The following is a 12,512-nucleotide window of genomic DNA, read 5'->3' as shown; positions in this document are numbered from 1 at the left end:
AAGTTAAAAGAAGAAAGAATAGATTACACAAGATTGATGAAATGTTGATATTTGTTCATATTTGTTGATGGGTACCTGAGAGGCAGTCATTAGATTATTGTATTTTATGCAAATTTTAGCATTTCTATAATAAATTTTTTAAAAAACATGCCACATAGCAGCACAATTCACAATAGTTAAATTGTGGAACCAACCTAAGTGTTCTTCAGTAGATGAATGGATAAAAAAAATGTGGTAAAAATACATAATGGAATATTACTCAGCATTAAAAGATAATAGAATCATGGCATTTGCAGGTAAATGGATGGAGCTAGAGAATATAATGCTAAGTGAAGTTAGCCAATTCCAAAAAACAAATGCCGAGTTTTTCTCTGATATAAGGAGGCTGATTTATAGTGGGGTTGGGAGGGGGAGCGTGGGAGGAATAGACTAACTCTAGATAGGGCAAAGGGGTTGGAGGAGAAGGGAAGAGGCATGGAGTCAGAAATGATGGTGGAATGAGATGGACATCATTATCCAAAGTACATATATGAAGACACAAATGATATGAATATACTTTGTATACAACTAGAGATATGAAAAATGGCCTCTAAACGTGAATATGAATTGTAATGCATTCTGCTGTCATATATAACAAATTAGAAAAAAAAAAATTTTAAAAAAAGATCATGTGCTTAAGAACCTTTCACATATCTCTGAGAGCCTCACAGAGATGTCTTATAATTCGATACAATTCCAGTGAGTTTGTTTCAAGTACAAGTTTTATGGGAGAAAATAGACTGAAGCTAAAGGAGGTTTTCTGACAAATAATATTTAGATAGCAGTGTGCATTAACATTGAAAATGCTTAAGGGTAGACAAAAGCTATAAAAGCAAAACGATCAGAAATCACTTAGTAATACGAAATGGATTCATTCTGCTCAAGTTCTGCCAGAGGGCCTCCCTAAAACATACACCCATTGACAGATCTGAGAGCACAGTCCTCCTCCTCAAGGACTGTGTTGTCAGTTGGCCAACATCATCTCCTAAAAGGTTGCTTATGTTAAAGGACTGGGATGGAGTCCAGATCGCCTAATACCTTATCCCATTATGCATTGTGGTTTTTTATTATTTTCCTTATCGTGATTTATTTTTCCTATTTTAAAGTTTGCTCATTTTAATCCATGTTCATTTTTCCTTCTGTGTTTGTGTCACACTTGCTGTCCTTGCCTGCATCGTTCCCAGGTTTCAGTATAGCCAGGATATACCCAGCTCGCTGGCCGATGAGCATGCGCTGATAGCCTCCTATGTGGCCCGTCTGCAGCACTGTGCACGGTTAGTGGTAGAGCAGCAGCACCAGGCGGGTGGCCAGGGCTGATTGGAGGGGAGTGAGAGCTGGGTTACCTGGGGTTGCCAGCCGGAAAAGCTCTGCATGTGGGGTGCTCTTGAAAACTTGCCAGCTATGGTTGGCAGAGTTAAAACAATTGCTGAAGCATTGGCTTCCACAAGAGAAGGAGCCTTGCCAAGCCCAGCATTTACCTAAACGTGGAGTTATAAAGTCTCCCCAGAAGTAGGGTTTAACCCCTTCAGATTGCACTTGAAGAGTGCATAAAACCTCCTAGAGATCTACAGTTCCAGATATCGTTCACAGAAGTATTTCATGCATTCTCTCCTTCTAAATAAGGAAATCTTCCTATTGATACTCGAAGGTGAAGGCCAATCAATCTCACTTTGTCTAATATGGGTGCTTTGTTACCATCACCCTATTTCATCTTTAGCATGTTGGCATAAATCTGTCATTCTTGATTCTTTAAACCACTGGTTTTCAATAGTGGTATTGGATCATTGTCACCTAAGAGGCTTCTTAAGAACTCTATATATACCTCCTCATATTATAATAGTTACATGTACTATAATCCTCCATGCTCCTTACCCTAAAAACTACTATGGCAAAATAAATAAATAAATAAATAAATAAAAGCTACTATTTTTTAATTTATATATGACAGCGGAATGCATTACAATTCTTATTATACATATAGACCACCATTTTTCATATCTCTGATTGTATACAAAGTATACTCACACCAATTCATGTCTTCATACATGTAGTTTGGATAATAATGATCATCACATTCCGCCATCATTTCTAACCCCATGTCCCACCCCCCCTTGCCCTTCAACCCCTCTTCCCTATCTAGAGTTCTGACTTACTGTTAATATGGGAATGTGACTGATCCCTCAGTGGGTTGAGATGGAAAAATATTAGGTAACCACTAACTATGGCAAAGTTAATCCCTTAAAAAAAAAAAAAAGTTAATACCAAACAAAGCACTTTTCATTCAGGTAGAACCACAGCCTCCTGTCTACTCCATGCCTACACCATTCCCCAAGGATGATGACAGGTGAAATTTAAATAACCTAAAGCCACCCCTTCCCTCTACATAGCAGCAAAGAGGAGTATGATGCCAAAGAACTTGTAAAGCCTTGCTTTGAGAAGCCTATTGTAAGAGAAAATCATAATATATAAACTATATATATAATAGGTAGAACATTAAATTTGATCCAAGTTTTCCCCATAGCATGCATGGCTCCTTGGGAAGGTCCTTTGACTTCACTCATCATCCCCCATTTTAACAGGAATAAATTAGTAGTCATTGGGGGAAACGTACACTTGAAAAGGACTGTTTTTACTATGGTATGCCACACTATTTCCCATGATTTTTTTTTTTTTTTTTTTTTGTATGACTAAGAAGCATTGTGATTTGGGGGCATTTTCCTCTCTCAAAAGCCATAGAAGATCTAGGATCCTCTGGAGTCCCAGTTGGGTCCAAAGGGGCTTATTCTGTGGAAGGGGAAGTAAGGCTGATAATTGCTCGCTGAGTACAGAGAACATCTTCTTGTCCAACACCTGATTTCTGTGCACTCATTCCAGCCTCTTGGTTTTTGGAAATTGAGTTGTTTTACCCCAGGCAGGAAAAATTACTTTTTATCAGTAAGGGCAGTTGTCTAGGATGCTTAAAGATGCCACAGTAAAATAGCAACAGGATGTTGGCAGAGACTGCTGTCTGATATTTCAGCCCACAAACGTTTGTGGTAGGTTTTGCCAAGGTGTTCAAGTCCCGAGGCTTAGGTCCTAGACTCCCTGAGCAAAAATTGGTGGCCTGTGGTCCTGGGAGAACATGATGAGTAGTGAATGCTGCATCTCTTCTTGATTTATAGTCTGAGGAACTAAGCCTCATAGTTCATTGAAGAAGTCAGGCATTTCCTGGCTAATTCTGAAAATGTAAGTCAAACAGAAGAGTAAGGAACCTTTGTAATTACCATCAAATAATTTTCATTGACCTTAAAACTTCTCATTAGCTGAGTGGTACATACTTGTAATCCCAGCAACATGGGAGGCTAAGACAGGAGGATCATAAGTTCAAGGCCAGTCTCAGCAAATTAGCAAGGCCCTCAGTAACTTACTGAGATGCTGTCTCAAAATAAAAAATAAAAAGGGCTGGGGATAAAGACAGACTTTTAAAAAGGGGCCTGGGGACCACCTCTCAGTTCAATTCCCAGTAACAACAAGAATAAAATATTCTCATTAACACACAGTTCTAGTTTCTGTCTAGAAAACATAGCCAATTAAAGCAGTCTTATCATCCATGCTTGTGTGTAAATGGCACGTAAGATTAACCTTCCTACAGAGATGGAGTGTGATAGAGGAAAAGGAGCTTCTGTGCCAGAGAGCCTTGCCATATTACAGAGGTCCCACTCTTAGGCTGCCATTCCCTCTGTAATGTCATTTCACTTGTTTTGTTAATCATTCATTTTTGTTTTTTAATTAAAAGATACAGTTTTTGCTGGGCATGGTGATGTAAACCCATAATCCCAGCCACTCAGGAGGCTGAGGCTATAGGATCCCAAGTTCAAGGCCAGCCTTGGCAACTTAGTAAGACCCTTTTTCAAAATAAAATATTTTTTGAAAAAGTGAGGGCTGGGGATGTAGCTCAGTGGGAGAGCACTGCTGAGTTCATTCCACAATACTGCAATAAGTCAATAAATAAAACACACAGCTCTCTTGTTTCTGACAAAACACCTTTAAGGCACAAATATGGTAGTTCAACTCAGACTATGGGGTCTTGACCCTGAAATATTACAGCCAACTGAGTAACATGAACATTCACACACCTAAAACTTTATAAAACATTGATAGGGGTTATAGCCAGAAGACTTAAAACATGTTTAAAAAAAAAAAAATCTATCCTAGAGGAAAGACTAAATTAAGGTTAAATTGGCCACAGAAATAGAAACATAGAAAGTTTTTGTTTTTTTTTTTTAAATAGAAAAAATGCAGTTGCTTCTATGCAAGAAAAAGTCAGGACTCCCTTTCTTGATTTAACCTGGACCTTCCCAGCATCCCCATAGTCATTGTAACAAGGTTGGGGGAGTGTTGAACTCATATCTTTAAATTCTTAAATATTACTTGTCATGCCGCCAAATTCTGATCAAGAGGTTTGGAAACTTCATGAAACTAGGGCCAAAGTAGAGACAAGCCACAGAAACCTTCACTGGTCAGTCATCATTGTCACTTTTGTCCTAAAGCTTCTTCCAGTCTTAAAGATAATTATGTGGATACAGTTCCTGTTTGTTTTTTATTTGGAGACGGGGTTTTGTTAAATTGCTGAGGCTGGCCTTGTACTTGCGATCCTCCTGCCTCAACCTCCCAAGTTGCTGGGATTACAGGTGTGTACCACCATGCCTGACAGAGTCCCTGTTAATCTAGGACTGGGCTGGTATGAGTAAACAACAGCTTACTAAAATAAAAAAGTCAACCATTTACATAGGACTAACCTACTCAAGAACCCTTCTTTCATTTAGTTGCCTAAACTAAGGGCTAAAGTTGTAGAATAAGCATAGTAAAATAAGAGAGAGGCATTAAAAGGGAATGTTGAATACCATGGATTCTTCTCCGGCTTTACAGTAGTTTGGTTGGCTCCAACCGGGGTTCCCTACTTTTGCTCAGCCATGTCAAGTATGCTTTTTCTCAGTTCTTTCTTTTTTCATGATATTCTAGTTTTCTCTTGGTCTTTTTGAATTCAAGATCTAGGTCTAAAAAGTCATGAATTTTTCCCAACATTTGGTTAGAAATCCCTAACTCAGAACTTGTTGAGTACCCTGTCTTAGCCCTTCATTCAAAAAGAAGTGTCCCTTTGATGGTGCGGGAGAGTGTGGTATACCCTGGGGAAGAGTGACACGTGCAGCTTCACATCTCTGAGTCCCCTTTTGTCTCAGGAGACCATTATTGCCTGCGATCCAGGCCTGCATTTCTTTTGTTATTATTCTGAATTATAAGCTTTTCTCCTGTGTCTTCTTTTTAAGGATGGAACAACAATTGGGGGTGCTTAATAGACACCTGTTGAATTTTTATCTCCTTGGCAGTGTCCTGGAAAGTCCTAGCCGGCTGGATGAGGAGCACCGACTCATAGCCCGCTATGCTGCCCGACTGGCTGCAGAAGCAGGAAACACGGTGAGTAATTTCTACCACCCAGCAGTGTGGTAGAAATTAGCATTGATTAATGTACACATTGTGTAGGGGAATGTAAACGTGAAACAAGAGAGAAATTACCCCAGGGACAGAAGCAGGGAGGATGTTTGGGGGGAGATTGAAGAAACCTATAATGTCATCTACAGTGTTCTCTTTCTTAAAAAAAAAAAAAAAAGGCACCAAGAAGAGAAAATCAAAGTTGAGTTCTTTAAAAAGATCAATAAAATCAATAAACTCAACAATTCTGATTAAGCAAAAACACAAATGACCAGTCTCAGGAATGAAAGAAGGATTATCACTGCAGATCTTACACTAAAACGGTGATAAAGGAAATTATGAACAACTTTTGCCAATAAAATTGACAACTTATATGAAATAGACAAAGTTCTTAAAAGACAAACAAAACCAAATAGCTCTATGTCTGTTAAAGAAATTTTATTTAATTTATTTATTTTAGAGATTTTTTTTTTTTTTAGAGAGAGAGAGAGAGAGAGAATTTTTTTTTTTAATATTTATTTTTTAGTTTTCGTCAGACACAACATCTTTGTTTGTATGTGGTGCTGAGGATCAAACTCGGGCCGCACTCATGCTAGGCGAGCGCGCTACCCCTTGAGCCACATCCCCAGCCCAAGAAATTGAATTTATAATTAACTTTCCACCAAGAAAATCCCCAGCCCTGATGGCTTAACTGTGCACTGCTATCATGCTAAAAGAAGAAATAAGATTATCTTAGTGCATCCTCTGTCTGAAGGCAGGAAGGAAGATTTTCCAGGTCATTCTGTCAGGCCACTGATACCAAACAATGTAAGGCCATTACAAAAAAAGAAAACTGCTGACTAAATTCTCTCATAAACACAGTGCAAAAAAATCATTAACAAAATATTAGCAAATTGAATCCAGCAAGATGTATAAAGGATAATACTCCATGATCAAGTGAGATTCATCCTAGGAATGCAAATTTATATTGAGCCTGGCCCACTGAAGCATCGTTTCCTTGGAGAAGGAATGGTATAAAAGACAGCTTTATGCAGCACAGAGATGAGAAAATCTCTAAATTTCCTCCTGCAAAGTATTGGCAATTAGTTTTTCTACAGCAATAATAGAACAATTTCTTTATAAAGGAAAAGAAAACTTATTTTATTTTGTTTTTTTGTTTGTTTGTTTTGGTACTGAGGATTGAACCCAGAGGCACCTAACCACTGAGCCACATCCCCAGCCCTTTTTTATTTTTTATTTTGAGACAGAGTCTTACTGAGTTGCTTAGGGCTTCACTAAGTTCCTGAGGCTGGCCTCAAACTTGCAATCCTCCTACCTTAGCCTCCCAAGATGCTGGATTATAGGCCTGTACCACCACAACTGGTCAAAACCCCTTATTTTCAAATAAAATATCTGATTACATCCAGTGCTGCAAGATGTTTGTGATAAAACTTTTACGAATTTTCTCCATGAATAAAAGACAATTGAATATCTTGAACATACTGAAAGAAACAAGCTTAGCTGTCAACATGAGAAATAGATGCTTTCTGACAAGGACTGGAAAGGTCACCGTAACATGCTAAAAGAATAGTACAAATAATTAACACTTATTGAATATTTATTATGTGCCAGTCATTATTCTCAGTGTTTTGCATATGTCTTAACTAATTTATTATTCAGAATAATCTTGTGAGGAAACTAAGCCTGAGAGAGATAAAGAAACTACCCATGTTGCATAGTTTTAAATGGTAATCCAGGAGGAAGGGAATTAAACCTAGAAGCAAAGAAGGAGATGATAGGAGGGACCATCTGAAACCCAAACCACAGACTTTCTAAGTGTTAACCAGGTGCAGGGGATGGAATATGGCCCAGTGGAGTGTTTAAACGAATGTAAGTCCTGAAGTTTGAGGCTGCAGGACCAGAGTGCAGGAACAGCACTGGAATGAAGCCAGGCAGGACAGCTCACCCAGGAGCAGGTCATACAAACACAGTCTGTCAGGTTAACAAGGCGTGCCACTTTATGCTTTCATAGGAAAATAGAGTTGCAAAAGCTGCAGATGGAAATTCTTGATTTGTTTCTCCCCAAGGAAGTAATTTTAAAATTTCTTCTTCCAAATCTTTCAAATTTCCTCTTCCAAAGATTTCCAAATCCTCTTCCCAAGAAGCTAGAAACAGGTTGCATGTCTGACTCTTAACATGAAAGGTTAGTGAAACAGAACTAAATAGAAAAAAGTCTGGGGAAAAAGAAAAGTACAGTGAGGTAAGTTAAACCTTACACCTGTCTTCAATCATTCCCAACCACTAGTTTAGAAATTAAAAATATATAGATAAATTTGTTGAGATGGGCTACACCGATTGAATTTTAGTAATTTAGTATGTGTAATGCCGTTAAATAGCCTTGTTGACCTCACATCGTGCTTTTAAAGTGTTGTAAATAAAAACTGCAAAGCCATTTGACCCTGAGGTCCCCGTACTCCCTAACTTTGAACCAAGATAAGGCTGTTTACACCTGGTAGTTCCTGATACCAGTTCTCTAATTCTTGTGAAATGGTTGTTAGGATGGGGAGGGTGAGTACTGCCTCTGGTGCCTTTCGCTCTGTGTTTGTTTTGCCATGTGCAATGATCTCACAAGTATTGGGCCTCTCAGGAAGGATTCCTCCTGACTGGATTTCTGTTAAACAGAAGACTCCTAATCCTCTAATCTCAACAACTATACAAGTGCTTTGCATAAAGTGGGTGTACTGCTCAAAAGAATTTATTTATAGCCTGCCAGATAAGCTTTGTATTGATTTTTTTCAAAGACCTTTTTCAAAGAGAGCCAGTTAGATCATTTGAGCAGTCAGCAAAGCACCCTGTAGAGTGCCTCCCTATCAGCCCAGGGACTTGTCCCCAAACGCCCAACACGCCCACTCAAGCTGACCGACCCTTGAAGAAAGACATTTTAGGCTGCTTAGATGAACCAGGAGAGCTCATTTTTCTTTTTTCTCAAATACTAAATTCCTTTTTAACAAAGTTGGAAAACAAAACAAAAAACTGTAATGTGGCGACTGAGGTTACAGCTTAGCAGAAGAGCACTTGCCTCACACATGTGAGGCACTGGGTCTAATCCCCATCACCACATAAAAATAAATAAAATAAAGATATTGTGTCCATCTTTTAAAAAAACTGTAATGTGCAATAAATCATAGTAATAACAGCAGATTCTCCAAGTTTCATCACAAAGGTCACCAGAGTTAGATTTAAATCATATACTTGTTTACCTTGGGGCTGGGGATATAGCTCAGTTGGTAGAGTGCTTGCCTTGCATGCATAAGGCCCTGAGTTCAATCCCCAGCACCACTGGATTACAACCCCCTTTTTGGAAAGTGTTAATTAAAACTCACTGTGGGAAATTTAGGAGGAAATTGACAGGAAGGATAAACCATCACCCATTGTCATACTCCCTCATATTTAAAACTTTTATTTATTCTTCATTCATTCATTTATTCATTTATTTTTGGTACCAAAGATTGAACCCAGGGGCACTTTACCACTGAGCTACATCCCCAGCCCATTTTATTTCATTTATTTATTATTTTGTGGTGCTGGGGATTAAACACAGTCCCTTGTGCATGCAAGGCAGGGACTCTACCAACTGAACTATATCCCCAGCCCTATTTTTTTATTTTTTATTTTTTGATACAGGTTCTTGCTAAATTGCTTAGAGCCTTGCTAAATGTTGAGACTGGCCTGGAACTTGTGATCCTCCTGCTTTAGCCTCCCAAGCTACTGGGATTACAGGCATGCACTACCACACCCTGCTCATTTAAAACATCTGTGCTAGGCTTTTCCGGGTATCCCAGCCTTCATAGCCCCACTATCTGAGCTGCTGCAGGCACATACCATCTTGGGAACATCCTCATGGCTTCTTAGAATTAGAGATTAACAGTATCCATGCAGTGTTTTGCACACATTTTAAAAATAGGCATTGTCAGCCCTGGCTACATATTACATTTGTATATGAAACATTTAATAAATATAGAGATCCTTGGCTTTGCCTCACACTTACTGAATGAGAACCTCTAGGATTAGGGCTCATCGATCTTTATTGAAAAGAAGGAAGAAGAGTCAAGTTCCAGTCTTCTGATTAACAGTTAGCTATAACCACTGTCTTAAACAACATTATTGGGTTTTTGAGAGCTATTAATAATCCGTAGCCCTTCAGTTAGTCTCTGTGAGTTTGGATGGTGGGCAGACTGCCGTGCAGTGTAAAGACAATCTAAGAGGTTTCTTTAGGACTCATCCTGCCAGTTTCATAAAGATGAGAGCCTTTGTCTCTTTTAGGAGTCTGCAGAAATGCACACCACTGGATTACAACTTGCCGGATCACCAGGTTACGGGGGCTCTACCACAAGGACCATACCTAGTCCTAGTCACCTCCCAAAGGTCCCATGAACAGTTTCTACCCCTTCAGCACCTCAGTGTGGGGATGAAATTTCAACTTAGGAAGCGTGGGGATGTTCACACCATGGCAGCCTGGCTTGTTTATATTTTCACTGATTAAAATAAGCCCTTGTTAGATCCTGAAAATGGGGTGAGGGATTTCTCCCTGTTGGTGTACCCAGCTGGAGGAGCCCAGCCCTACACCCTGTTTCTTCATATTTTTTAGTAGTAGTGCTTTCTGGAGGCAAAGAAGTACCTAGTTAACAATCTCTATAGATAATGACTTCATTCCCACGCTGACCCTCCATTGTGGAAGACGCCTCAGCTTCACTGTCGGACACTCAAAACTGGAAGGATTCTTTAGTCATTTGTTGTTGTCTTCATAAGAAGCAAATTCCTTTAGTGCTTATTTCCTCAACTATATGTACCCTGTAACTCTTGTTTTCAGAAATTATAACAAGAAAGAAAGGGAAGGAAGAGAAGGAAGGGAAGGAGGAAGGAAGGAAGGAAGGAAATTGCAACCCTATTATTTATTGCTAGATTCAGTCTCAAAACAAGGCATTTTTCTGAGGGTCAGCTTGGGCTGTCACAAGATTGATTACAATATGGAAAATTTACTCAGCTGGCTGCTGGTCCATGTTTCTTTGGAAGAAGAAGGATCATCTTTTAAAAAAGAAAATTCTTTTGTAATTTGGTCAAAATTCTGCCACCCAGATTTGCTCTGCTGTTTTGGTGTGTATTTAGAAAACACAGTATGAAAAGAGTTACTTATTAAATCCTTAACTCTAGGTAGGAACAAGGTAACAACGTTTCTGCTGCTGTAGGCCATGTTTCAGGCAGAACCAAGAGTGTGAGTGAGGCCTGGCCACCACAGGGCTCTCAGTGAGGGGAAACCTCACGTCCTTGTCCCTTTTCCCCTTTCTTGATAATTGGCTACTGTATTCTCCAAGACCGTAACAAGGGTCAGAAACATCAGTCGATATGCAAATTAAACCCACATGAGTTTTCCAAAGCAGATACACAGATGGCTAATAAGCACCAAAAAAAAGTATGCTCAGGCTATAGTCATTAAGAAAATGCAGAGTGACTCCATAGACCTACTCCACACCCACAGGGTGACTAGTCAAAATGGTAGACAGTACCCCCTGTTGGCAAGGATTTTGAAAAAAATGGAAATGTCATACACTGCTGGTGAGAGTAAACAATGTGGCCAGTTTGGAAAACAGTTTGGCAGTTTCCCAAAAGGCAATTACCATAAGACCCGCAATTCCACTCCTCTATATTACTCAAGAGAAAGAAAACTTAATTTGTACACAGATATTCATAGCAGCATTGTTCAAAACAGCCAAAAAGAGGAAACAACTCAAAAGTTCATCAGCTGTTGAATAGATAAAACATCTATATTTTACTTATATTATTCAGCCATGGAAAGTAATGAAGTGAAACTGGGAGTGTGGCTCAGTGGTAGCACTTGCCTAGATGTGTGTGGCACTGGGTTCTATCCCTAGCACCGCATAAAAACAAATGTGTCCATCTTCAACTAAAAAAATAATAAAAAGAAGAAAAGGAATGAAGTACTGATACATGGTAGAACATGGATGAACCTTGAAAATTTTTGTTAAATGAAAGAAGCCAGATATATATGAAATAATTAGAATAAATAAAACCAAAGAGACAGAAAGCAGAATGGTGTCTGTTGGGAATGGGAGAAATAGGGAATGGCTACTAACGAGCACAGAGTTTCTTTTGGGGACTTAGGTTTGTGAAACGGTTTTACACAAGTCATAAATTCACTAAAAACTGCTGCATTGTACACTTTAAAAGAGTAGATTTTGTAGAATGTAAATTGTATCTCAGTTAAAAAAAAAAACAAAAACTCACAATTGGGAATTTCACATCCACTAGGATGATTAAAAGCAAAAGGACAATACCAAGTGTTGGTATAGGTGAGAGAAATTGGAACCCCCAATCATTATCATTGGGACTGTACCATAATGCATCCACTTTGGAAAACAGTTGACAGTTCTCAAATATTTTTAAGTATACCATTACCATTTAACTCAGTGGGGCTGGTGATATAGCTCAGTTGGTAGAGTGCTTGCCTTGCATGCACAAGGCCCTAGTAGGGTTCAATCCCCAGCACCACAAAAAAAAAAAAAAAGAGTGAGAGACATATAACTCAGCAATTCACAACAATGCATTTATTCAAGAGAAATTGAAACATTGATATAGAGTTGTAAGTGAAAGCTCATACAGCTTCCTTTGTAATAGCCAAAGCTGGAAACAGTGGAATACTACTCAGGAACAAAAAGAATAAAAAAGGAACTACTGGTTCATGAAGCAATACAGATGAACTTCAAAAACCCCATATTAGCTAGACACAGTGGCACATGCTTGGGAGGCTGAGGCAGGAGGATCCCAACTTCAAGACCAGCCTCAGCAACTTAGCTGACACCCTGTCTCAAAAAAAATAAATAAATAAAAAGGGCTGAGGAGGTGGCTCAGTGGTAAAGCAACCCTGGGTTCAAGCCCTGCCCACCACCCTCTTCCACCAAATAAAAAAGGAAAGAAACAAACATGTTATTGGTTAAAGAAGGATGGCT

General features: G+C 39.0%; 1 protein-coding gene across 8 annotated transcripts in view; it reads left to right on the top strand.

The window, feature by feature from the left end:
- The window catches only part of Dtnb (dystrobrevin beta), a 229,598-nt gene that overhangs the window by 175,567 nt on the left and 41,519 nt on the right, over positions 1-12,512 (top strand). For all 8 annotated transcript variants that reach the window (XM_071601406.1, XM_071601405.1, XM_071601403.1 and 5 more), the window contains 2 exons: positions 1,224-1,313; positions 5,406-5,493. In XM_071601406.1, the coding sequence (XP_071457507.1) occupies positions 1,224-1,313; positions 5,406-5,493 (178 nt within the window). The remainder of the gene's footprint in view (positions 1-1,223; positions 1,314-5,405; positions 5,494-12,512) is intronic.

The sequence above is a fragment of the Marmota flaviventris genome, chromosome 14, assembly GCF_047511675.1.
Source record: "Marmota flaviventris isolate mMarFla1 chromosome 14, mMarFla1.hap1, whole genome shotgun sequence".
NCBI classification, from domain to species: domain Eukaryota; kingdom Metazoa; phylum Chordata; class Mammalia; order Rodentia; family Sciuridae; genus Marmota; species Marmota flaviventris.
The sequence above is the reverse complement of the archived record's forward strand: the minus strand, read 5'-3'. Positions and strand labels throughout refer to the sequence as shown.